Source organism: Dama dama, chromosome 12, assembly GCF_033118175.1.
Source record: "Dama dama isolate Ldn47 chromosome 12, ASM3311817v1, whole genome shotgun sequence".
Classification (NCBI taxonomy): domain Eukaryota; kingdom Metazoa; phylum Chordata; class Mammalia; order Artiodactyla; family Cervidae; genus Dama; species Dama dama.
In genome coordinates, this window is record NC_083692.1 from 17,545,597 (window position 1) to 17,570,987 (window position 25,391).

The window sequence follows — 25,391 nt, forward strand, 5'->3', positions numbered from 1 at the left end:
CCTCCGCGCGGTGCCTCAGAAGCGCATGCTCGCGGGCTCGCGCGTGCACGAGCCTCACGTGTACGAGCCACACCAGCCAGCGAGCGCGCGCCCGGCGTCCCAGGCGGTTGGTATCAGGGAGTTGGGGAGGTACGATTCCGGGTGACTTGGCGTAAAGCACGCGACCAGAGGACGATTCTGGGAGCGCGTCTACCACTCTAAGGGCCTTGGCGACCGCTGCGGGCCAGCCTTACGGAATCACCGCGCGAGGGGCCTGGGAGGCCTCCCGGCCTACCTTCAGCCGGGTGCCCGAGCCTGGGCGGGCCGGGCCGGGGTTTCCGGTTGCCAGCTGGGAGGGGGCGGGGGTGGAGCTTGAGTCTGACTGCCGCGGAGGGTGGGGTGGGATGCGGGTGCGGCCCTGCTCCTCCTCCAAGCTTTTCAGCTCTGAACCCGGATCGAATCGTCCCACTTGTCACAGGAACCCCGAAAGCCTCATAATTAGGAAATCGGATATCGTTGAGTTTTGGGTACCAGTAGGAATACTTACCAAAGCTTGACCTCTCATTTTTTGCCGGCTGCAAAGTACATTATCTTAGAAACCATCAGATCTGCAATTAGAGCTCTGATTTTCCCCGTTTGAAAAACAAGCCTTACCACTTGTGAGACGGTCCAGCCCATGCTGCTGTCAGCTATGAAGGGAGGGGACCTTTCATTGAACTATGATTTTTAGCTGCAAGAAAATGTCTCGTTTGAAGATCCTCTTGCCATCATTATCATTGCTGAGGTAGTTTGGAGCCATCTGTAAAGACCAAAAGTGTATTAATACAAAATAATAAATCATAAGTAGTAATAGGTAAGGGCCTTCTGAAAATTTAGTAATACATGTACAAGATTTAAAAATCAAATGATAGAGAAAGGCTTAAAAGGCAAAGGAATTTTCCTGCTCTACCCGTTCCCATTCTTAGTCTCTTTCCCCTGAGATAACTACATTTAACCAGTAGTAATTATTATAATAATTATCGCTCCTTGATATAATAATTTTATTTCATTTCCTCCTCTTCCTTCACCCTAATTAGTACAGTGTCTTAACACTTCATTGTAATTTTTTTCTAAAAGTCATGGTTATTGTGTAATGGATAAATGTTATGAAACTAGCTTGGACATTTTTTTCAGGAATAATTTCTAGCTAATGTTTCTTAGCGGAAATTAGGCATCTGTTTTTGGTGAAGTGATTGGCATTTTGAACAGTTTAGGGGTCAATTTCAAGTGTGATTATGATTTCACTTAGGGCATTTGGGATTTAGAGAGGAGCAGTAAAAATTGTGAAATTATGAATACTGTTTTGGATGTTAAATCTGCTGTGCCAAATCTGAGCTGTTTGATCTGCCTAGAGATCAGAAGTATAATTTTTGTTTCGTTAATAAGAAATTTCGTTTACCTCAAATATTTCTTTATAATGCTTGAGAGAAATGGTTGATGCCATGTAACTCTGAAGCTTTAATTGTGTGTGTGTGTGTGTTTTGTTTTCTTCCCATAGGCAATTATTTCCAGTCAGAAAAGGGAACCACTGCCTGGCATTCTCACCAGCTTTCTACTTGCCATGATCAAATGCTTGTCAGTTGAAGTACAAGCCAGATTGCGTTCTGGTTTGGCTATATGCTCCTTAGGCCAATGTGTTGAGGAGCTTGCCCTCAACAGTATTGATGCTGAAGCAAAATGTGTGGCTGTCAGGGTGAACATGGAAACCTTCCAAGTTCAAGTGATAGACAATGGATTTGGGATGGGAAGCGATGATGTAGACAAGGTGGGAAATCGTTATTTCACCAGTAAATGCAACTCCATACAGGACTTGGAGAACCCAAGGTTTTATGGTTTCCGGGGGGAGACGTTGGCCAGTATAGCTGACATGGCCAGTGCTGTGGAAATTTCATCCAAGAAAAACAAGTCAATGAAAACATTTGTGAAACTGTTTCAAAATGGGAAAGCCCTGAAAGCTTGTGAAGCTGACTTAACTCGACCAAGTGCGGGGACAACCGTCACTGTATATAACCTGTTTTATCAATTACCTGTTAGGAGGAAATGCATGGATCCTAGACTGGAGTTTGAGAAGGTTAGGCAGAGGATAGAAGCTCTGTCACTCATGCACCCTTCCATTTCTTTCTCTTTGAGAAATGATGTTTCTGGTTCCATGGTTCTTCAACTCCCTAAAACCAAAGACATATGTTCCCGGTTTTGTCAAATTTATGGACTGGGTAAGTCCCAAAAGTTAAGAGAAATAAATTTTAAATATAAGGAGTTTGAGCTTACTGGCTTTATCAGCTCTGAAGCACATTATAATAAGAATATGCAGTTTTTGTTTGTGAACAAGAGGTTAGTTTTAAGGACAAAGTTGCATAAACTCATTGACTTTTTATTAAGGAAAGAAAGTATTATATGCAAACCAAAGAGTGGTTCTGCCAGTAGGCAAATGAATTCAAGTCCTCGGCCTCGGTCTAACCCAGAACTCCATGGTATCTATGTAATCAATGTGCAGTGCCAGTTCTGTGACTATGATGTGTGCCTGGAACCAGCAAAAACCCTGATTGAGTTTCAGAACTGGGATACTGTTTTGGTTTGCATTCAGGAAGGAGTAAAAACGTTTTTAAAGAAAGAAAAATTATTTGTGGAATTATCAAGTGAGGACATTAAGGAATTTAGTGAAGATAATGATTTTAGTTTATTTAGTGTCAGTCTTCAGAAGCAAGTGTCCTCTGATGAGAAGTGTGGCCAGGTCAATTTCCAAGAAGCATGTAATAATATTTTGGATTCCTATGAGATGTTCAACTTGCAGTCAAAAGCTGTGAAAAGAAAAGCTCCTGTAGAAAACATAAGCACACAGAATTCTAGGGATTCAGAAGCTATCAGGAAAAAGACAAATGATTCATTTTTGTACACTTACAAATCCAGTGGGCCAGCCCATTGTAAAATGGCAGAGTCATCTTTGCAAAATGAAGACAGTGCTTGCTTACAGTCAAGGAACTTAGAACAAGAGACAGCTGGAGCATCAGAATCGGGAGAAAATAAGAAACATCAAAAATTTTGCTTGGAACATAATTCTCCAGAAAATCCATGTGGAACCAGTTCAGCAATGTTTGGAAGTCCTTTTCAGACATTATATCACTTTGAGGGGAGTGGAGAAGATCTAGAAATACAGAAAGTAAGTACTACTGTTAATAGCATGGATGCCAACATCCTGGAAAATAACAGAATTCAGAATCAACCAGAGAGATTTAAAGATGCTACTGAAATGGAATGCCAACCTCTGTCTTTTGAGACAGCATTATCAGGAGAACCTAGTGCTCAGAGAGAGGAAGAGAAAAGAAAAAAACCTAGTACTTGTGGAAGAATAAATGTTTTTCATTATGGACAAGTTAAATTATGTTCCACTGGCTTCATAACTCATGTGGTACAAAATGAGCAAACTAAATCAACTGAAACAGAACATTTATTTAAAAATTATGCTCAACCTGGTCCTGTGAGTGCCAAAGAAACATTTGGAAATAGAACACTCCATTCAGTTGAGACTCTAAACAGCAAAGATTTAACCAGCACTTTAAGTAAAGAATTTGCTCAACTGCCCAACAAAAGTCTCTGCAGAACAAATCGAAGTTATGGGCTGGAGAACAAACATACAGCAGCTTATAAAAATTTTGCTATTTTGGGGGAAAGTAGTAAAAAATCACACACAGGTGGCTTATTACCTGACACATCCTCCTTCTCTTGGGGTAGACATGTTTCAGATGGTAGTAAGAAAACAGACAAGTTGATTTGTCCTGCCAAACCCATACCTCGTAAGAAGCTAAGCTTAAATTCACAGCTAGGATCTTTAGAGAAGTTTAAGAGGCAATATGGGAAGGTTAAAAATCCTCTGAATACTGAAGTGGAAGAAAATAATACTTTAGAAATCACTACCAATCTCAGTCCTCAGGTTGAACCTGACATTCCATTGAAAGACAAAAACCACTTAGACAACTCTGATATCTGTGAAATCACTACTATGAAATATAATGATTCCAATAGTAGCTGTCAACCAGTAAATCACATGTTTTTTTCAGAAAAGTTTCCATTCTCCAAGGAATATGATTGTTTGGAACAACAGATGCTTTGCTTAACAGAAAGCACTATAACTCCACAGGAGTTACCTCATTTTAACAGGAAATTTTTGGATGTTCAGAAGTCACCTGAATCACTAGCCTCTAAATTATCCAGATTGAAGGGTTCCGAAAGAGAGACTCAAAAGATGGAGATGAGTCATTTTAATGAATTGCCACAATTAGATTCCAGTAGGAAAGATGGTGACTTGTCCAGTGGGTTAACCCTAGATTCTTGTAAGTTATTTAAAACTGAGCATAAAAAAACAGAAAGTGACAACATCCCAATGTCAGACTCTGTCACACAAGGTAATCTCTTCAGTAAAGACAGTGAAACATATTCTAACAACAATACCACTGAGAAGATACCAGGAAATCCTTTGGTACTGCCCTATGACCATGCTATAGTTATCAGTAAGGATTCAGATGTTCCTATAGCTTCAAAACAACAGATTGGAAGTCCTGACTCTCCGAGTAGAATGTTAATGAGTCGCGTGGAAGATTCCACAGCTAACCAAAATGGAACTTGTTTTCAGAGTGAGGGATCCATAGCAAGAACTTGTTCTGGAAATGAAGAGTCCAACACTTGTTCTTTGGATTGGCAGCAGCATTTTGATGGAACTCTGGGAAGAATGGTTTACATCAACAAACTAACAGGACTTAGTACATTCACTGCTCCTACTGAGGATGTTCGGGCTGCTTGTACTAAAGACCTGACAACTCTGGCTGTGGATGTTCTGCTGGAGAATGGTAAGTATATGGCGTTCACTGGCATGAGTGCTTTTGAAGGTGGAAATAATGGCTGAGGAGTAAGATAGTCATTATTCAAAGAGATTTTATCAACAGAACATTTTGAAGTTTAATTATAAAATGTGTTTTATTATATATGAAAACTCTAGGTCCAATATTATTTAAACATAAAATTACAATGAAAGAATGGTATAGAATGGAACTGTAAGTATATTTATGGGTGTATGTGTGTACAAGAGGATGAGACAATGTTTAATGAAAATGGTGCTATTGATAGTTGAGAAGATCTGCAGTGTTTCCCTGGGGACTTCCCTGGTAGCTCAGCTGGTAAAGAATCTGCCTGCATTGCAGGAGACCCCAGTTCGATTCCTGGGTTGGGAAGATCCACTGGAGAAGGGATAGCTACCCACTCTGGTATTCCTGAGCTTCCCTTGTGGTTCGGCTGGTAAAGAATCTGCCCGCAATTCGGGAGACCTGGGTTCGATCCCTGGGTTGGGAAGATCCCCTGGAGAAGGGAAAGGCTACCCATTCCAGTATTCTGGCCTAGAGAATTCCATGGACAGTCCATGGACTGTTTTCAGACTCAGTCCATGTTTCCATGAACTCTGCACCTTTCCCAGGTAAAGGACTGGAATGATTCTTGTAGTCATCCTAGATTTCCCAGTAAAATCTATGGCTTAGTACAGTAGTATATTTATAAACTTAAAAAAAAAAGGACTTGACCATAAATTTTTTGAAATGTAGGTTAAGTATGTATTTTTATAATCATACTTTTCAAATGTACTTTATTATAATGTATATGCTAATAATCTTGGTCTGTATAAGTGGCCGTTATTCAGAAAAACAATAATGTGGCTTTTAGATCAGACCACAAGGCCACATCAGAGCCTAGGCTAGGACTCTGAGTTCCCAGGTCTCAGTCAACATTAAAAGTGACATTGTTTTGGCAGCATGTTGAGAGCCAGATGTTGGGAGATGGTAAAACTGATTTCCATCTGGCAGTAATCTTGGTTTTGCATCAGGAGGATAAACATTAAATGTTCATTTGTATTAAGTCTTGAATGTTGCAAAAGAATGTAAATTGTATGAAGGTAGTTCCAAATTAACTTATCATTTCTGCCTAGGATAAATATCTCTAGCAGGAGGCTCTGATTCATTTAAGGTTAAATAAGACTTTTATTTTTCAGTGGTTTCCAGTTTTTTTCCCTTGTGAAAAAAAGTAATCACTGTAGTAACTTTCAAAGTATTAAATAGAAAAAAACCCTTTTCTTCAGTACTGCTCCTGAGACTATCACGTGGCTCTTAAAGACACACGTGTTTTTCAGTGTATGTAGTTTTGTGTCCTGATTTATACTGAATGCTAATCAGAGGTAAATCTAAGGCACTGGCACCTCATCTTTCTGAAATAAACTGCTTCTGATATGGTAACAAAAAATAACTGAATATTATTAAACTGAGATGGTTGTTTCTAAAACAAAAGGGGGAAATCTTGGCTGGCCATACTGAACATGAACATCTGCTCCTGTTAAGTAAATCTAGATGTGTAAAATGCTTCAACCTACTTAATTTCTGGATTAGCAGGTCTTATAGTGAACCTTTGAGAGTCACGTTAAGTCAGAGATTCATAAGTATTTGGGGTCTAGGAGCTAGTTCCAAGAAACATGGCTTCTGAGCACCCTCCATTCACAGGTGGGGTGAGGGTTGGCTACCATTCTGTAAATGGCTGGTGTGTAGCAGGACATTAGGACATGGTTGAGCCTCATGTAAAAGGTTACATGAGATGAACTGTTAAGAGGTAGATTTAACTGCACAGAAGAAAGGCTCTACAAAGGTAATTTTAAGGAGTGGTTGTCAGGTCTCCAGCCCTGGTAGTTATTTTTCTTTAAAATGTCTTCAACTCTGTCCTTTCTATTGACAGTGACACACTTTATTTCACCTCACACTTATATTATTCTTAGTTAATCTCTCTCCATTTTTTGTCCAACAGATTTATCTTTTTGAAATAATAGTTTCATCATGTTTTACTCCTGTTCAAAGCTGTCAAATTTGGCATTGTCTCTAAAACTCAAATCTGATCATCCTCAGAGGGGAGGGCAGAATTTGGGTGACATCTTACTGGGCATTGGAATTTAAATTGAGAACTTTTCATTCATTCATCTCTTTATTTATTCACTCATTTGTGATCCACACCATGCTTGGGGCTGTTACATTGCATAATGACTGGCTTTACTTTCAACTCTCCACAGACTGTTGGGGAGGACAACCATCCAAACATATTAATAGGATGAGGTAAATGTTATAATAGATACATACGTATTGCAAAAAAGAGTATGTCCATTGGGGATCTTTTCTAGGTCTTCATTCTGTCTGGTATAGATGGGTAATAGGACTAAGCACTAGGGCAGATTCCTAAATTAGCAGAATAATTTCATTAAAAAAACTTCTGACTCAGTCTAGTGTTTACTAGTCTGCCTTATGTCTTAATTCAGTTTGTACAGAAAGAGATTTTATGAAACTATTATTTTAATAGTGTATATTTTGAGTTCAAATATATATTTGAGTTCAAATGTCTAGATTTTTTTCTTTTTTGTATTTAGGATCTCAGTACAGGTGTCATCCCTTTAGAAGCGACCTTGTTCTTCCTTTCCTTCCTAGAGCTCGGGAAGAGAGGCCTGTGATGAGACAGAATAACAGAGGTAGGGGCACTAACAGAGATCGCCAGAACACCTAGTACATGCTGTGCCACCCAGCTCAAGGAGAACAGAGCAGGGCTGTGTGGTCGAGCTTGATCAGTGCCAGCTGTGCCTTCCTGGAACCAGGAATTCCCTGTGGTCCTGTTTCACAGCAGAACTAAGTTAATTCAGTGCATGCATTTAGATCAGAAATTACTTTTCCAGACGAGGTCATTGCTGGTTGATTAGGCACAGTCTGTGGTGTCTTGTGATTGAGAAAAATGTTTCTTATTTTTAAAGATTGGAGTTGACTCCATATTGCAGTAGTTTTATATAAGCAAGATTCTTATCTTCAAAAAAAAAAAAAAAAAAACCTGCATTTATAATTTTTGTTGATTCTAAAAATAGATAAGGTATATTTTTACCTCAAAAAGTGGGGCTACTAATTTGAACCAGTTTCTTGTGGACTTGTATTCTGAAATATCTCTTGAAAATAGTTTATAGAAAAAGCTATAACGCCAGAAGAACAGTCATCAGGTTTAGTTTAAGAAATAACAAATAAAAACAGTTTAGAGATACAGCCAACACTTCACATGTGCAGAATATGGGAACACAGTGTCTGATCTTTGGTCTTGAGGCTGCACTACACCAACCATGAGACACCATGCACCCTCTTCCCTGAGGCTCTTGATGCCAACTTTACTTGTCCCCTTTTGCTCTAGCTACTGGGGACGACGCCTTTGGTCCTGAATCACTTCAGTCTTTGTTCTCAGAATGGGACAATCCAGTATTTGCTCGTTATCCAGAGGTAGGTCTGCAGCACTTATTCTTTGCATGTTATTTTAAAATTTGAATTTCATTTAAATTGGAGGTGGGCATGAATGACTATATTGATTTGTAATTATGAAGGGAAAGTGAGCATGTTTCCAAATAATGTATTTGGAAATGAATATTTAATGTAGAGAGGAGGAATCAGAATTCGTAGCAGTTTGGAAGCTTGGACATTTTGGATGATACTTTAGACCTGTGTCATCAGTGTGTGAATAGTGAGTGTGTTTACCACTCTCAGAAACCCTGACTTGCAGCTTTGGCCAAGTATTTAAGGTGATGGTAATAAAAACTGTTATCATTTGATAAAGTGCTTTTACCTGAATCTTCATCACTGGACCTGAGTGTGCACCCTCTCCTCAGTGGGTTATCACACAGTGTGCTTTCTGTGTGGTCCTGAGGCTGCATAGTGGATGAGCATTTGTTACTGATTCATCAGTTAAGATGTCTTTAAGGACATGCTTATGAAGCACAGGCAGATTGTTATTCTGAAAGTATTGGGTTTTTGTCAGTAATTTTGTGTATAAACAAAAATTATTATTCAAGAGTGAAAATTCATAGAGCCCTTTGAATTTTTATAAGTTCTCTGAATTCAACCCACCTCTAATAGGTTCTGTGAAAATGAATGTTATTAAAGCACCTTGAGATCTTTGGTAAAACAGTTCTGCAAACATAAAAGATTACAACGTAAATGGCATTTGTTCTGGGTCTTTCTAGGTTGCTGTTGACGTAAGCAGCGGCCAAGCTGAGAGCCTAGCAGTTAAAATTCACAACATCTTGTATCCTTATCGTTTCACCAAAGAAATGATTCACTCAATGCAGGTAAAAGGTTGCCTTTGAAATCTCATTTATATTTATATATATATATATATAAATAAAAATATAATATATAAAATATATATATAGCCTAAGCTAGGCTAACTCATGTGAAATTGGATTTATTTAATGATATAGACCACCCTGATCAAGGCACATGTGTTCTTTTTAATCTTACTAAAACTTTTATCATCAGAAGGAAAAGCAAAGGACTAATTATAATTGCTATTGTTCAGTTGCTAATCATGTTGGTCTCTTTGCAACCCCAAGGACTGCAGCATGCCAGGCTTCCCTGTCCTTTACTATGTCATAGAGTTTGCCCAAATTCATGTCCCTTGAGTCGGTGATGCCATCAATTACAAAAAAAGGTGTCCTTAGTGGGGTGAGCAAGTTTGGAGTGATGAATTATGGATTCAGGCACACAGTTTCAAGGATTATATATTGACTTTCTGTACTGACAATAATTTATAAGTCAACTAAGTAATGTAGTTGACTTATAAATTTGGGCTTTCCTGGTGGCTCAGATGGTAAACAATCTGCCTGCAATGCAGGAGTCCTGGGTTCCATCCCTGCGTTGGGAGGATCCCCTGGAGAAGGGAATGGCAACCCATTCCAGTATTCGTGCCTGGAGAATTCCGTGGGCAGAGGAGCCTGGTGGGCTATAATCCATAGGTTGCAAAGAGTTGAACACAACTGGGCAACTAACACTTACTTACTTAAGTAATGTAGAGACATTGTCCTTAAATGTGCAATGATGCCCCTTTTAAATGGCCCTCTATTGTATGAGGCTGCAAATGACATGGCTTAGGAGATTCCAGATTGAAAAGTTAACACAAAGGACCCTTTTTCTAGTTTGCTCTCTCTCTACACCACTCAGGCTGTCCTCATCTTCTTATTTTCAGTATGGAAACAAATTAGAAGCTGAGACCAATCTAGGTAGAGGGGAGCTACCAAGGTCTGTCTGCAGCCACCAGTGGCTATTAACTTACTGCCTTAATGTACCAGCTCCTACAAAAATGGTTTCCATTTTTTGTATACATTTTTTGCATACATTTTCCAAATTTTTTTCAGCCCTATTTGTTAGCAGTCTCTGGTCATATTAATAATTGTCTGGTCACATTACCTGTTATTAAGAGTCCTTCTGTTGGGAACATTTCAAGTCTACTCTGAAGTTTTATTACCATAACCCTATGAGTTGCTTCAGTCTGTTCCCTTGTAGTCTTTCCTTTTGTCTTATAGTTGCTCTACATGTCTATTCTTTATCCTTCCTAATGACGAACCTTGAACTCCTGCAGGTTCATCAGCAGCTCTCCTCAGTCTTAGATGTGCAAACACCTTTAAATTAAATGTGATTTTGTCTCTCTCTATGCAGATAAGCCATTGTTAACTTATATTTAGTATTGTACCACTCACTTGAATGTATGGCAGGTTCTCCAGCAAGTGGATAACAAGTTTATTGCCTGTTTAATGAGCACTAAGACTGAAGAGAATGGTGAGGCAGGTAAGAATGGGGTTAGTCTTAGTGACCAGCTGGTCTTCTCACAGTCTCTTTTTAAGGTTATTTTTTAATACATGATACAGTTTCAAATTTGGCCAGATTAGGAAAAACCAATCTAATTATGAAAATACATCATGAAACAATAGTTTTAAAGTACATTTAGTTTTATGTGCATACACATAGATGTGTGTGTGTGTGTGTGTGTGTGTGTGTGTGTGTGTATGATACATGTTAAACTATTAAGAATGGTTACCTTGGGAGTGAGAATAGAAATGGGCAAAGGGGAAATTTCATCTTTTACTCTTTGAAATATTTTATATTCTCTAAATTTTTAATGATGTTTTAATACAGTTGCTTTATAATAATAGAAAGTTTATATGATGAACTCTGTTAGGTTTATGAAGAGTTACATATAATCTCTTGGTGACCTGCTTTAATAAAACAATGATAATTTGTAAATAATAACATTAACTCATTCAACAGATGTTGATTGAGTACCTACTACATATGAGGGACTCTGCTAGAGATACAGTGGTGGGACACAATATACAGGCAAGAGAAACAGATAGTTACACAAACATTAACATTTTACCTTTAGCGTTATGGAGGAGAGAAACAAGATGCTGTAAGAACCTGTATTAGAAGATTTGATTTAGTGAGGAGGTCAGAGAAGGTTCTGTTGGTAAGGAGAGATCTGAACTATAAGGAGGTAAAGAAGGGAGGAAGAAGTATTCTGGGCAGAGGGAATAACATGCAATTCGTGCTTCCGTCTCCTTCAGTGAGAGGAAGCAGGGCAAGCCCTTGTGTGAGAGCAAGGAGATGGGCTAGAGATGTAGGTCACAGCCAGGTCTTAAAGCCCATTTACAGGCGTTGTCTTCATCCCAGTACCAATAGGAAACAATTGAAGGCTTTTTGTTTTCTTTTTTATTGTTTGTTTTCACAGTGGCACGTGTCACATCACATTCGATTTTTTTTATTCAACTGTGCTGGGTCTTCATTGCCATGCACAGGCTTCTCTTGTTGGGACTTGCAGGCTTAGTTGCCCCACGGCATGTGGGATTTATTCCCCGACCAGGGATCAAACCCCTGTCCCCTGCATTGGCAGGTGGATTCTTAACCACTGGACCACCAGGGAAGTCCCCACATTTGCATTTTGAAAATACTGCTCTGGCTGTAGTATGGAGCGTGGAGCAGGTGTGGAGGTGGAGACCTAGTCGCTGCAGAGAGAGTGTTAGGAGGATGTTGCAGTATCTAAGAAATGATGGGGAGGTGGCCTGGAGAGAAAGATATTTAGGAGATAAGTCAGTAGGACTCGGTGATGGATTGGACATAGGGAAGGGATATCAAAGAAGACTCCTGGTTTTCTGACCTCTGTAGCTGGATGACATTACAGGACCAGGTTGAAGAAGAAGCAGGCAAGGAGGGTGAAAATCATGAGTTTGGTCTGAAACACCTTTGAAATGTTCAAGAATGTATCAGGAATGTGGTTGGATATTACACCTCTAGCAGAGACTCCGAAATCTGTGACATGGAAGAGAGACTAGGGAGGGTGAAAGCTTTTTTTTTTTAAACTGGGAGAGCCTTGAGCTATTTACAAGGAATGCTAGATCCTGTCTGGTTCTGGAACAGGCCTGAGTGCCTGAGAGTCCTAAGCACCCCTGCAGGAGTTGGCATCTGATCGGTAGGCCTGCAGGAGAGAGCTTCTGAAGTTTAAAAGTGGTTCATTCTCTTTGCTTTTCAAGATGTTAAAATGTTCCCTTTTATCTTGTTACAGTATAAATTTATTTGATAAATATCATCATAGATCAGGGGTAAAGTAACCAAAAATTATCATAATTATCATAAATGTAGAATTAGTAAATGTCAAAATCTAGTAGTCTTACTATATCTAGAAAGCCAATAGATTTTTTTCCCCTAAATATTTGATTACCTGAAATTCTTTGTTGTTTAATACCAAAATCTCTACAGTGGCACCTGAGATGGGTATAGCCACTAAATCTCCAGATATTTAAATGTCTCTTGCAATTCCAGGTTGTCACTGTGTTGATAGGCTACCACCAAGAAGTATGTATTAGATTAAAAAAGTTTTTTTAATCAAAATGAGTTTTTATTGCTCATGAATACCAAAAGCAACCTATCCCTATAATTGTTCTATTTTAGTATTTTCACTAATTTTTGTAATGGACATAGAATTGTTTTAAATTATAGTGAAACTAATGCCATATAATGGCATTTTTATTGCCTGTTTCCACCTATAATTATGATACTCTAAAGAATAAGGATTCATTCATTTATTCTGTAAATATTTATTGAGTGCCTATGATGTGCCTGGTGCTGTTGTACATGCTGGGAATATAACAGACAAAAATCCTTGCCCTTATGAAGTTTCTATTCTGTTATTTTGGAATATCAAAAATATAGCTCTGACATAAGTAAATTACTTTTCATTTATTCTGCTTCATTCAAGGAATGGAAAATGTCATGAACATTTTGTAGACTATAAGTCTTCCCTCCAGAGTAAGGTGCAGGATTGATTTCTTAGAGTTCTTGACTTTTGGTAATTTACACTGGCTGTAGTTTTGAGTTTGAGGTTACTCCCTCATAATTTATTATTTATTCCGTTGTTTTGCCCAATACAGCATGTTCAGTATTCATCACAACCAGCTGCAACTCCTCCTATTCTCAAAGGAGCTTAAAATTCAGCATTTGGGGGCCTGTTTTGTGGTGGAAAATGCTGTCAGAAAAATTAAATAATTTTTTTTTTTAAAGTCTGAAGCTCTTTTGCCATGAATTTGATGGTGTCATAGAAACAGTTTTTTTGTCTTATTAGTAGAAACAGGAAAAACGGACATTATCTCGTTTGATCAAATTCAAGAGGAGAACTCTCATTTCAGTATAATCAGTAACAATAAACGTCAACCCTTTGGCCAAAAGTAGTAAAATTACAAGGTAAAATGTACTAATGTCATCGAGAATCAGTCCTCCTGTCAGTGAGAAAAGGATTTCCCTGTAGGTTTGGCTTTGGGGTCAGGACAATCTGTTTCCTCTGTTGCACTTGAGAGTGTAAAACCTGGCTACTCAAAATCAAGGTCAGTAAATGACATCACATGGGAGTTTGTTAGACTTGCACAATCTCGTGTCCCATTCCTAACCTACTGAATCAGAATCTGCCTCTTACTAAGATCCCCAGGTGATTTGTCTATTCTTCAAAGTTTGTGAAGCCTGAGTCTAAAGCAAGGCACACTGTGGCCTGGGGGCCAGATCCGGACAGCTGTTTCTGTAACATCCAGGGAGATAAGAATGGTTTTTATTTATTTTTTTAAATTGACATATAGTTAATTTACAGTGTTACATTAGTTTCAGGTGTACTACATTTTTAGCTAGTTGAAAAAAAGCAAAGGAAGAGTTATATTTTTTAACACATTAAAATTACATGAAATTCTATGGCCGATTCATGTTGATATATGGCAGAGGCCATCACAATATTGTAAAGTATTATCCTCCAATTAAAATAAACAAATTTTAAAAAATTATATGAGATTAACATTTCAGTGTCTATAACATTTATTGCATCACAGCTACAATATTCACAGATTGTCTATGGCCACTTTGATTCAGAATGAATATTTGAATAGTTGTCTCAGAAACCACATGTTCCAAAAGCCTAAAATATTTACTGTCTAGCCTTTCACAGAAAAGAAACTGCTGACCTCTGATATAAAGTGTAGTAGAATTACACTGTTCATGGGTTCTGGAGTAGCTTGCAAATCAAAGTTAGCTGATTAAAAAAATATGTAGTTTAATGATCCTTCATTGTATCAAATTTGAATTAAAAAGGCAAAGTCAGTATTTAAACATTAAATTCACACATATTTTAGAAATGAAATGCTAATGAACCAAAGAGTTTATCATCAGAGACACATTTGTTTTAGTTTTCCCATAATACTTTTTCGGAAATAAAAGAAGCAGTTGAAAAAAAAAAAAAAAAGAAGCAGTTGTTACTGCATAGTTTGTATGCTTCTCTTATGCTTATGTTGTTAAATAGTTTGAATTATCCTTTCCCTCCTCAACATAACATGATTACTTTAATCTTGACCTAAGAATTTGAAACCCAGTGGTGCTTGCTGGTCTTCTAGGTGGAAACCTGCTAGTCTTGGTGGACCAGCACGCTGCCCACGAGCGAATCCGATTGGAGCAGCTGATCATTGGTAAGGATCTGCTGAGGCCTAGGAAAGATTCGAGACTCCCCAGTGGAATTAATGTGCCTGAGTTTGCCTAACGGTGACTATGGTGAAAAAGATGAGTTGTATGTTTAAAAAAAATGAAAAAAGAAACTATAAAAAAATGAAGCTGAAGCCTGTTGGAGTGACTTTTCCAATTAAGAGAATGTAGTAGTTCACTTTACTAATTCAAACGTGGATCTCACTTACATGGTCAAAGGCATATTTGCCATATACTTACCATCAGCCCTAAAGATGAGGCTACTTTATTACAACATTCAGCACAAAGATATGCCCCTCCACATGCCCATGTAATCATGGTTTACCTTCACAGTTCATCAAGCAGAGACCACCAGCAGCTCAGAAGGCCCAATATATTTTGTTTCTATTTTAAAATTTAATTTGTTTTTGAATAGGTAGTGTAATTGAATAGGTTCCAGTCTGAAAGGTACAAAAGGGAATAAAATAAAGTTTGTTTTCTACCCTTGTCCTTCATGGCACCTAGTTTCTCTCTCCAGAGGCAACCTGCATCACTAATTTGTTACGTATTCTTCCAAAGTCATTATGTGCTTTTTAATTTTTGCTACCCATTTTTTCTCATCATGAGCCTGTGTGTCCCCAAGATGATGTAAAATACCCAGGAAATCGTTACTCCTGTGGTCAAGTAATAAAAAAACCAAATGGGTGAAGACTTCAGGAGGTATTTCATGGACTAGAATGGCAATGATGTCACTTTTCACTTTTCCCTATAAAATGAAGACCTAAGAGTTGGGAAAGATACAGTAAAAGCAGTGTTAGAAAAACTCGCCTGCTATAGGCCCTGGACCGTTTGAGAACAGTAGTGATTCTCATCAGACTGGGCAGTCCCTCCGAAGCAAAGGACGCGCCTTCTTGAGCCTTGGGTTATGCTGTGCTGTGCTTAGTCGCTCAGTCATGTCCAACTCTTTGCAGCCCATGGACTGTAGCTTGCCAGGCTCCTTTGCCCATGAGATTCTCCAGGCAAGAATACTAGAGTGGTTGCCATGCCCTCCTCCAGGGGATCTTCCCCAATATTAGTCAACCTCTGTTATTGAAATCACATTTGTTGACTACCTACAGGATCACTGCATTGTTCATTTGAATGTAACATTTAAGTCTTATATTTCTTATTTAAGAAAATACTGCTAAAATGAGTAGACAAACTAGATATTTACTAGTTTGACTTTAATGGAAATTCAGAGCCTAAAACTGAACATTGAACATGCTACTAAGCACTATAATAATCCCATGACTGTGTCTTCATTTTTATCTGAATTTGCAAGATTCAACTTCTTGCTCTTAACCTGTTCACCTTTCTCCCAATAGATTCCTATGAGAAGCAACAGCCACAAGGCTTTGGTCGAAAAAAATTACTGTCTTCCACTGTAAGTCCTCCACTAGAGATAACAGTGACAGAGGAACAAAGGAGACTCTTAGGGTTAGTACCACCATGAGGCTGTGATGTAGCTAAGGTGCATCCTCACAAAAATTCTGTGAGATGTAAACGTAACTATTGTTCCTTTTCTCAGATGAGGTTTACATGACTTGTTCAAGGTCATAGCAAATATTAAGTGATGGAGCAGGCACTCAGAGGCAGGTTTCTGACTCCAAATGCTGTTCTTTCCACTATATCACAGATGTTGAGTAAAGGATATAGTTTCCCTGATAATTCTTTCCAGAAGCTGGCTTAGAGTACTCTTACCATTCCTTGGAACAGTCAGTATTTATGTTGCGCTGTTTCTGAAAGCGAAGTTGCTGCAGTAATTGCTTCCATTCTGCTTTGCCTTGGTGCATTCTAGATTCTTAGTTTTCATCACCATAATCGTACTGGGAAGAAAGTAAAACCCCAGGCCCCAAGGAATGGACCAATCATATAATGAGTCACAAGATAGGGCATTCTCCTACTTTGGGGCAGCATAGATTATTGGAAATGAAAAAGAGAGAATTGTCTCTAAATTTATTTAATGTGGGGAATATGAGACTGCCAATAAATCTTTTTCTCTGGGGCATAATTTATATTAGAGGCAGATCCATTTATTTACATCCCGTTAATCAGAACTTCTCAGTTCCTGGGGCTGTTAATTACCTCCCTGCTTTAGTGCTGATTCAAAACATTCGCAGCCCTTTTGTGTCAAACTTCTTTAAGTGCCAGCAAGGAGTAGTTAGCAATCCCTCAGCGGAGAATAAGACACAGAAGCAAATTGATTCAGTGGAAAAGAGGGGAAAAAATAAAAGTTACTATAATTCAAAAAGGAAATTTGATAATAAAATCCTAAACAACCATAAGTGTGAGGAAAACAGTGCAAGTTTTAAAGCTCATGGCAGCTTTTGAGAAACTATCAAGTATTTGGAACCAATTCTGAAATGTGAATGAAGTAGCTGTTTTACATTTAAGGTTCTCTTTAGGTGTTACCACAAAAATCTTGAAGATCTGGGCCTTGAAATTGTGTTTCCAGACACCAGTGATTCACTGGTCCTCATAGGAAAAGTACCACTCTGTTTTGTAGAAAGAGAAGCCAGTGAACTTCGAAGAGGAAGATCTACTGTGACCAAGGGCATTGTGGAGGTAAGACACAGCTGCAGATGCTGAGAAAACTGCTGCTTGCTAATAACCTCCTCCTTTGTTTAAAAATTCTCCATATTCATCTTTTATTCAACAAGCATTTATGAAATACCTGCTGTCTGCCAAGTTCCAGAGATTCAAAGATGAATTAGCTCAAGGTGAGGAAGGATACTTAAATTACACTGCAGTGAAATTTGGCCAGCAGAGGTATGTTCAAAGTGTTATGGCAATACAGAATATTTACTGTGCCCAGGAGAGTGGAGGTCAAGGAAACTATCAAAAGAAAAGCCTTTTTTTGTTTGTTTTAGGAAAAGTCTTGTAGAACAGTGGGAGCCTGCCAAGTATAGAAGAGGGGAGGTCATTCTCCACAGATATCAGAGACTTGAAGCAGATCCTGTGCTTAGGGAGCTACCAATACACATGGCTTGTATTAAGACATACACAGGATAGTGGTGGGCTTAGATGAGCCTAGATAGGTGGTCAAGGCCAACTGATCAAGGGATTCAGCATATTCAGCTAAATAGTTTGCATTTTATCCTGTAGGCAGCCAGTGAAGAAGAGTAAAGTATACTTTAGCATTGCACTTTAAATACTTAACGTGTTTTTTAAAAACAAACATGATTTATTTTGTATTTGTTGTCTTTTCTTTCCTGTTTTCTATTAAAGTTTCCTTTATTTCTCTTGTTTTCCCCTCTCCTGGTTTAGAAGGGGAATTTTAACTTGCATACTTAACTCAGTTTAACGGTAATTTGTTCTTCTGTTCTCTTCCTAAACTACATAAAATCACCACCTTTTATCTTCTAGCACTCATCTCCCACCTGTCCTTTTTTCATGGTGTCCTTTTTTTATTCATTGTGATTTCTTAATTGCTTCTTTAGCTCTTTCAGTTTGGAACACAGGCAAATCCATATCAACTCAGTCTATCATTTTTTCCAGACACCTGAATTACTGTAGTAAGATCTAAAAACAAAAGGTAGAAGATAGATTTAGTGGATAAACTGTGAGATAGATGGATTTAGGAAAGATTTGAGGTAGAGAGCACCTGAGGGGCTAGTGCCCTGGTGCCAATAGGACAGGATGAAGGTTTGACTTAAGTCAGTAGCAACGGGAACAGAGAAGAGAGACGTATATGAATGAGACATAATCTGGAAGGCAGCATCAAGAGGACCTGCTGATCAAGAGAATATAAAAGAGATAAAGGAGAAAAGTAAGTAATGATTCTGAGGGTTCTCACTTGGTCGACTGTAGGGATGGCGCTTTTGACAGAAAAAGGAAATGGAGGAGAGTACCCTTGGCTGAGGAGTTAGACCAGGAGCCTTCAGATGAGATATGCAGTGGATAGACAGGCCAGATCCAGCACTTGGGAAAGAATTCAGGCTGTAGTATCTGTTTGGGAGTTAACACTATAGAGTATAGAGTTATATGGCCCTTGAACAGCATGGGTTTGAACTGTGCAGATCCACAGATACACAAATTCTTTTAAAAAAATATACCCTACCCTACTGCAGGATCTGTGGTTGGTTGAGTTCCCAGATGTGGAGGTGCGTCCACGGGGGGCTGACTCTAAGGTTATACAAGGATTTTCTCATGTGAAGAGAGCTGGTGCTCCTAACTCCTGCATTGTTCAACTCCCGTGATGGTCAACTGTTTATAGTTTGATAATATCAGAAGCTGGAAAAGCGTCTAAAGGACATGAGATTGTTCCAGGAGAATATGAAGAAGAAAAAGAGAGCAAAGTGCGGGGTCTGTGGAACACCAGCATTCAGGGTGTATACGTTTTGGCAGCAGTCTGGAATGCTAGGGCTAAAAAGAAGAGACCGTAAAGGATGACTGAAAATATTTGGTGAGAGAAGGAGGAGGAAAACCAGGGAAAAGTAATACTGCCACCGCGAAGGGGAATTTTCAGCAAGAAGGCAAGGGTCAACAGTGGCCAGAGAGTAAAGCCTGAGGAGTTGGCTTGGCTTCGGGGGACGCTGCCTGCCTTGAGGAACCCGTTCTTAAGGGTTGGCAGGAGTGAGGGGAGGGAGAAGGGGGAGCTATGGAGGCCATTCTCCCAAGGACTCTGGCTACATCCAGAAGAGACGGGGAGACAGCGACAGGTGAGGCGTGTCGGGAAGTATGGGGGCAGGGCACCCGTGGAGGAAAGAGTTTTGTCTCTTGTTGGACAGGAGAGACTTGAGCAGGTGTGTTGGCTAAGCATGAGAAGACGTTTGAGAGGAAAAGGCAGCTGACGGGCCAGCTGTGGGATCACCTTGACTTGAGCCTTCCCAGAATCGCCCTTTGATCAGACCACCTCTGCCTGGCTTTCAGCAGGGGGCCCCTTTCTTCCTGCACAGCTTGTTTTCTCCAAGGCTTCTCTTCCAAACTGTCTTAAATCCAAGAGATAGGATCTGCTCGAATCTTTTATTGTAATTCAATCCTTAAGTATTTAACGAGAAAATTATAATAAAAACTTTCCCTAAAGTGACTTCAAAGATGACTGGTAAGAAGTTTACCTCAGACTGAAACAGGGCTTATGGTTTCAGCAAATCTTGATTATGTTAAGTCAGGCTGATCAGAGAGATTTTGTCGATTCTGAAAGAAGCTGGAAAAGTTCTGGCATCTTGAAGAAGAGGTAGTTACTTGGATCCTAGCAGTTGAAAGATCAAACCAAGACATCTTTCTATAAAGTTCTACCTTACAGCTTAATGAATGTGCCTTTTAAATATTATTCAAATTATCTAGCATTAATTGAACCATTGAAATATGAAATGAACAGAGAGTAAGATCCATTTCCCCTTCCCCAGGCTTACAGACTAATGTTTTACAAGTCCCAGATAGATAAGCAAAAGAGAGAATAGCAAAGAAGTTAGGATTGGATCTGTAACCACACTAAATTTTGTTAGTGGGTCAGGTATAATGAGACATCTATTTAGGTTTGTTTGGGAAAATGCATGGCTTTTAAAAAATACATAATATCTACCCCCTAGTTCTTGGTAACTGCTCATTTATAAGTATGGTGTCCTAGTGTCTAAATGAGAGAGGCAAGAGAATTTTCTGAGTCTGGTTTAAAAAGAATCTATCATGTTGTAATCTTGGGAAGCTATTTTTTTTTTAACTGTACCACTTGGCTTGTGGGGTCCTGGTTCCCCAACCAGGGATTGAACCCAGGCCCCAGCAGTGGAAGCACTGAGTCCTAACCACTGGGCCACCAGGGAATTCCCAGGAAGCTGATTTATACATTTTTAGGAGTAAAGAAATCCTGTGTTTTCTTATAAAGAAATTATTGACTATGCCATATCGCAAAACAGTTTTTCACCTCCAGAGGTTAAACAAATTAATAACATGAAATAGTGTCTGCTTTAAATTTCTTTAGTCCTTTCATAAATATTAACATCTGCAGGGATATTCTTACTGCAAAGGCTACCCTAGGGACAGAGATATGCAAAGGAGGAGAAATTTCCCAGCAGAATGCCTCAAAGAGTAAACTTTTTGACCTGAAGGGAATTATTGCACACAAAAAAATGCCTCTGGGAACTAACTACTTATGTTTGTGATATCGAAGCAAGTGTTACACTGAGTGCACAGTTGTGTTGATGACCGTTGTGTATTCTGTTTATGTGCCACATTAACGTGTTCTAGCCAAGGTAATAAATACAAACAGACAACCTCGCAGTAAGAAACCTCCCTGATACTTAGTCAAGTCATTAGCCTGCCAGTTACATAACCTCATGAGTTGATGAGCTATCTCTGGAGAAAGCTTCAGTAGCTAAATATATTCTCCACTGAGCAAGAGTTCTTTCAGTTGTCTTGGTATTTCATATTCAAAGTGCCGTACAACAAATACATTATTTGTATCTAAGTGCTATATTGCTGGAGCTCTTTTCTTCAAGAGGCATATTTTTAAAGAAGGAAATTGGGATATTTTGTAAATTATCAAAGGGCAGTTATAACATAGCAATAGATTCATGTCTGTTGTCCTTTTCCCTTTGTAGGAGTTTATTCGAGAACAAGTGGAGGTAAGCTTTACTTTCATTTTGGGGTTCCACACAGAGGCACCGCACACAGAAGGCTCCATTGTTCCACTGGCTTTTCCATTAATGGATGTGTCTATGCATTAGCTACTCCAGACCACAGGAGGCATCCAAGGGACTTTGCCACTGACCGTCCAGAAGGTGTTGGCATCCCAAGCCTGCCATGGTAAGACTCTCAACACACCAGCTATTGAGTGCCTTTGCATGCTAAGCACTGGCAGGGTTCAGCAGTTATGAAAGAAGTAGAAGGCACGATTATCATCTGCCTCTTGAAAGGTACAACTTAGATCAAGAAACAATACACTAAAAATGAACCGTAGAAAATTATTTTTACAAAGCAAAATTTGTTGTTGTTGTTGTTGAGTCACTAAATCGTGTCCAACTCTTTGTGACTCTGTGAACTGTAGCCTGCCAGGCTCCTCTGCCCATGGGGTTTCCCAGGCAAGAATACCAGAGTGGGTTTCCATTTCCTTCTCCAGGGGATCTTACTGACTGAGGGATTAAACCCACGTCTCCTGCATCGACAGGCAGATTCTTTACTACCGAGCCACCAAGGAAGCCCACAAAGCAAGATACCAACATATATAGTGGACCATAATGCAGACTGATTTATATGAGTAGAGGAGTAACTAACTTCTAGAGTAGATGAATTTTGAGTCAAGTTTTGAATGAGCTGAAGGACATGGATTTAGAGGAAGGGAAGGTTTAGTACAGGGGAAGAAACAGCCTGTGCAGAGATCCAAAGGCAGAAACAAATTGGTTATATGAGGAGCAGCAAAGAATACCAGGAAATTAGGATGGTGAGGAAGCGTAGAATCCTAGAAGTCACAACAAAACCTTTAGACCTTATACAAAAGGCAAGAATCATTGAGGGTTCTTGAGTAGGGTAATATGATAAAATAGAGAAAATGGTGTTGGAGGAACTTACTTTAGGGATCAAGAATCCCCTATAACTCTCATTTGACCACAGTGGGATCTCCACTCCAGACACCCTCCCCATCCATTTGATCTCCCCGCGACCCCCATCGACCTTCCCCTCTTTTCACTTCCTGTCTTTTCTGGCCTTATAACCTCAGTTCCTCATTAGTTTGTCTCCTGCAAATACCACAGATCCCTTCCCCACTTTATCCTATCTTTACTCCTTGTGTCTTCTCCATCCCCAATTTGATCATCTCTACCTGCAAAGTGCATCTTCAGGTGTCTAATGCGATCTGCTTCCACTGCCGCCTCCCCTCCCCAGGACTCAACGATTCTTCCCCTGTTGAGTCCTCTGACTTAGTCTTCCCATATCTATCCTGGCTTCCCTTCAAGCCATTCTTGCCACAACACGCAGAGGAAACTTCTTGAAACATAACTCCGAGCTTGTCCTTCTTAAAGAAACATGACGGTGACTCCCCATCACCCTGAGGATGAACGTGTTATTCTGACTGTGGCCTGCAGGGGTCTTCAGTTTCTTCTCACTGTACTCTCCACCTCGCCCTTCACATTCCAGCTGGCTTCCTTGGTCTTGGTCTTGTGTGCTAAATTCTGCACTGGCCTTTTTCCTCTGTCTGAAATGCCCTTCTGCTCATTCTTCAATTAGCTGTGTTTTTCTTAACCCAAGGTCTCAGATTAAATATCATTTTGCCACAAAAGCCTTCCCTGACCCTCCTAAACCAGGTTTGGTCTTCCTTTATATATATTCTTTGATTTTCTATATTTTATAGTACTTACAATTTTAATTATTGTGTAACTTTGCTTAATGTCTGTCTCATCTGTTAGAGAGCAAGCTTCGTGGGGGTGGTGATCATCCATCTCGTTCATTGCCTGGCAGAGCTCCAGCACAGAGTAGATACTTCATATTTGTTGACTGAGTAAATTACTGTAGGCGTAAAGGCCGTTTCTGACAGTATGAGAGTTTCGAGTAAGAAGATTGTGATGGAAACAAACAATCAGCAAATAAAATGGACATTGTAGGGAAACAGATATCTTGGTGATAGACTGGCTCTGGATGGAAGATGACCTTGATTTCACAAACTTAAGAAGTAGGCAAAAATATTGCTCTTACCTCTCTGAGAAAACTCTGAAAGCAAAGTCCTAACAAGATATGCCTGCTGCAGGGATTAGAAAGACAATTGACTCCATAAGGAAAGTTGAGAGACAAGTCAGTCCTGAAGCCTTAGTTTCATCCATGGAAGTAAAGGCCAATTTCAAGCAGTATTAAAGTCACATGAGAGAAGTCTAGGAACCATGTGTCTCTCCCCAGAGATTTAGCTCTCACCCAGGGCCAGCAGGGTTTCCCACCATACACACCATACCCCTGGTTTTTGTCTTTTGTTTAGGGGCCATTAAGTTTAATGATGGCCTGAGCTTCGAGGAGAGCTGTCGCCTTATTGAAGCGCTGTCCTGGTGCCAGCTGCCGTTCCAGTGTGCTCACGGCAGGCCCTCCATGCTGCCGTTAGCTAACATCGACCACTTGGAGCAGGAAAAACAGGTACAGAAATGACTTAACAGGAGACTAGCTCCTGTGATCCAAATGTAATCTGTCTTAATCCTTTCCCCAATACAAGAGTTTTGAAAAATACTGGAAGTTTTTTTGGAAGTCTCACCATTTCATCTTCTAGCTCAAATTCAAAATGGAGTTTAGGCAGAACTATCTGATTATACATATGATGCCTTCGTATTTTTTAAGCTTAACACATGTGCAGACTAAAGCATCCTAAACACCTGTTGCCTACAGGCTCTAGGTTTTCTGAGATAGAGAAGTTCTCTCTGGGACCACAGAAAGTTGGCCAAAACAGCAAATTCACTGCCGGCAAATGTAGCCTAATGAGCCAGTTGCTTGATAGTATTGGGTTGGCCAAAAAGTTCCTTTGGGTTTTTCCATAACATCGTACAGAAAACCCCAAACGAACTTTTTGGCCAATCCAATACTTGCTGGAAATGGTAGCCATCTCCAGGGATCTCTAGAGTAATGATTTGAGGATCAGGCAAGGAACAAAGCTTAGGAGATTTTCACATTATGTTTTGGCCCTGATTACTCAGCAGTCCAAGAACAATGATGTGGATAATTCAATAAAGGCAGCAAGTGGTTTAAATTAAAGAACATTTCTATCCTTGTTATAATCTTAAATGAAACAGAACATGAGAGCATAATAGGAATGTCTGCTTTCCAAAACCTTTTATTTTGCTTACTTTTCCTGCTGAGGGCTGTATAGTCTTTTCTTGCATGGAGTTTTCAGGTACTAATGTTTTCTGACTCATCTAGTCCATTTTACTCCATTAAGAACTTTTTGTTTCATATGACAGTGGAAAAATGAAAGAAGTTTTGTGCCCATTCCTGAAGAGATGTGCCTCTAGACTTAGTTTTCAGTCCCACTTATCCTAAGGAAATCTAAAAATCTTTTCTGAATCCAGAAACTAGAAATCTAAACTAATGTGAGTAGCCGTAATTAGGAAATACTTATATGCTCCTTGGCTTTTCATACTGCTAACTGGAGTTATTCTCTTTCTTCCCACAGACTAAACCCAATCTTGCTAAACTTCACAGAATGGCTCAGGCCTGGCATCTCTTTGGAAAAGGAGAAGGATGTGATATGGGGCAAAGCCTGCAGGCATCCATGCCTCCTTGTGAGCTGCCAAGAGAACAGAATTACTGTCTGTAAAGAACCAAAGGGATGCTGACTATAGGCCTTTGAGCAGAGAGCGCGAGCAGCAGGCACTAGTCGGGTCTTGAATGAATGGGCCTGGGGCCCTGATCAGCATCTCCATCTTCCGTGAGCAGGTGATCCCTCCAGTTGAGGAGCCAGATGGATTTCAAGCCTAAAGACAGGTCATTCATTGGCATCCATGGACACAGGAGGTTGCCCTCTAATATCTACATTTTGTAATTTATAAAGAGGATAAAATGTAATGATTAATTGTC

The 25,391-nt window shown here is 39.5% G+C and overlaps 1 protein-coding gene across 16 annotated transcripts; it reads left to right on the forward strand.

The window, feature by feature from the left end:
* Positions 1-58: 58 nt before the first annotated feature.
* Positions 59-25,391, forward strand: MLH3 (mutL homolog 3). 16 transcript variants are annotated; one of them, XM_061156607.1, is made up of 14 exons: positions 59-106; positions 1,517-1,783; positions 4,646-4,859; positions 7,457-7,555; positions 8,254-8,339; positions 9,077-9,181; positions 10,604-10,676; positions 14,810-14,881; positions 16,238-16,349; positions 17,318-17,477; positions 21,449-21,472; positions 21,575-21,653; positions 23,809-23,960; positions 24,988-25,391. In XM_061156607.1, the coding sequence occupies exons 2-14, from the start codon at positions 1,580-1,582 to the stop codon at positions 25,129-25,131; spliced, it is 1,524 nt and encodes a 507-aa protein (XP_061012590.1). In that variant the 5' UTR covers positions 59-106; positions 1,517-1,579; the 3' UTR covers positions 25,132-25,391. The 16 variants fall into 16 exon arrangements, 13 of the variants coding, with proteins under 13 accessions (XP_061012590.1, XP_061012580.1, XP_061012582.1 ...); XM_061156597.1 differs by having other exon boundaries at positions 1,517-4,859; XM_061156599.1 differs by having other exon boundaries at positions 1,517-4,859; positions 16,238-16,296; positions 17,307-17,477.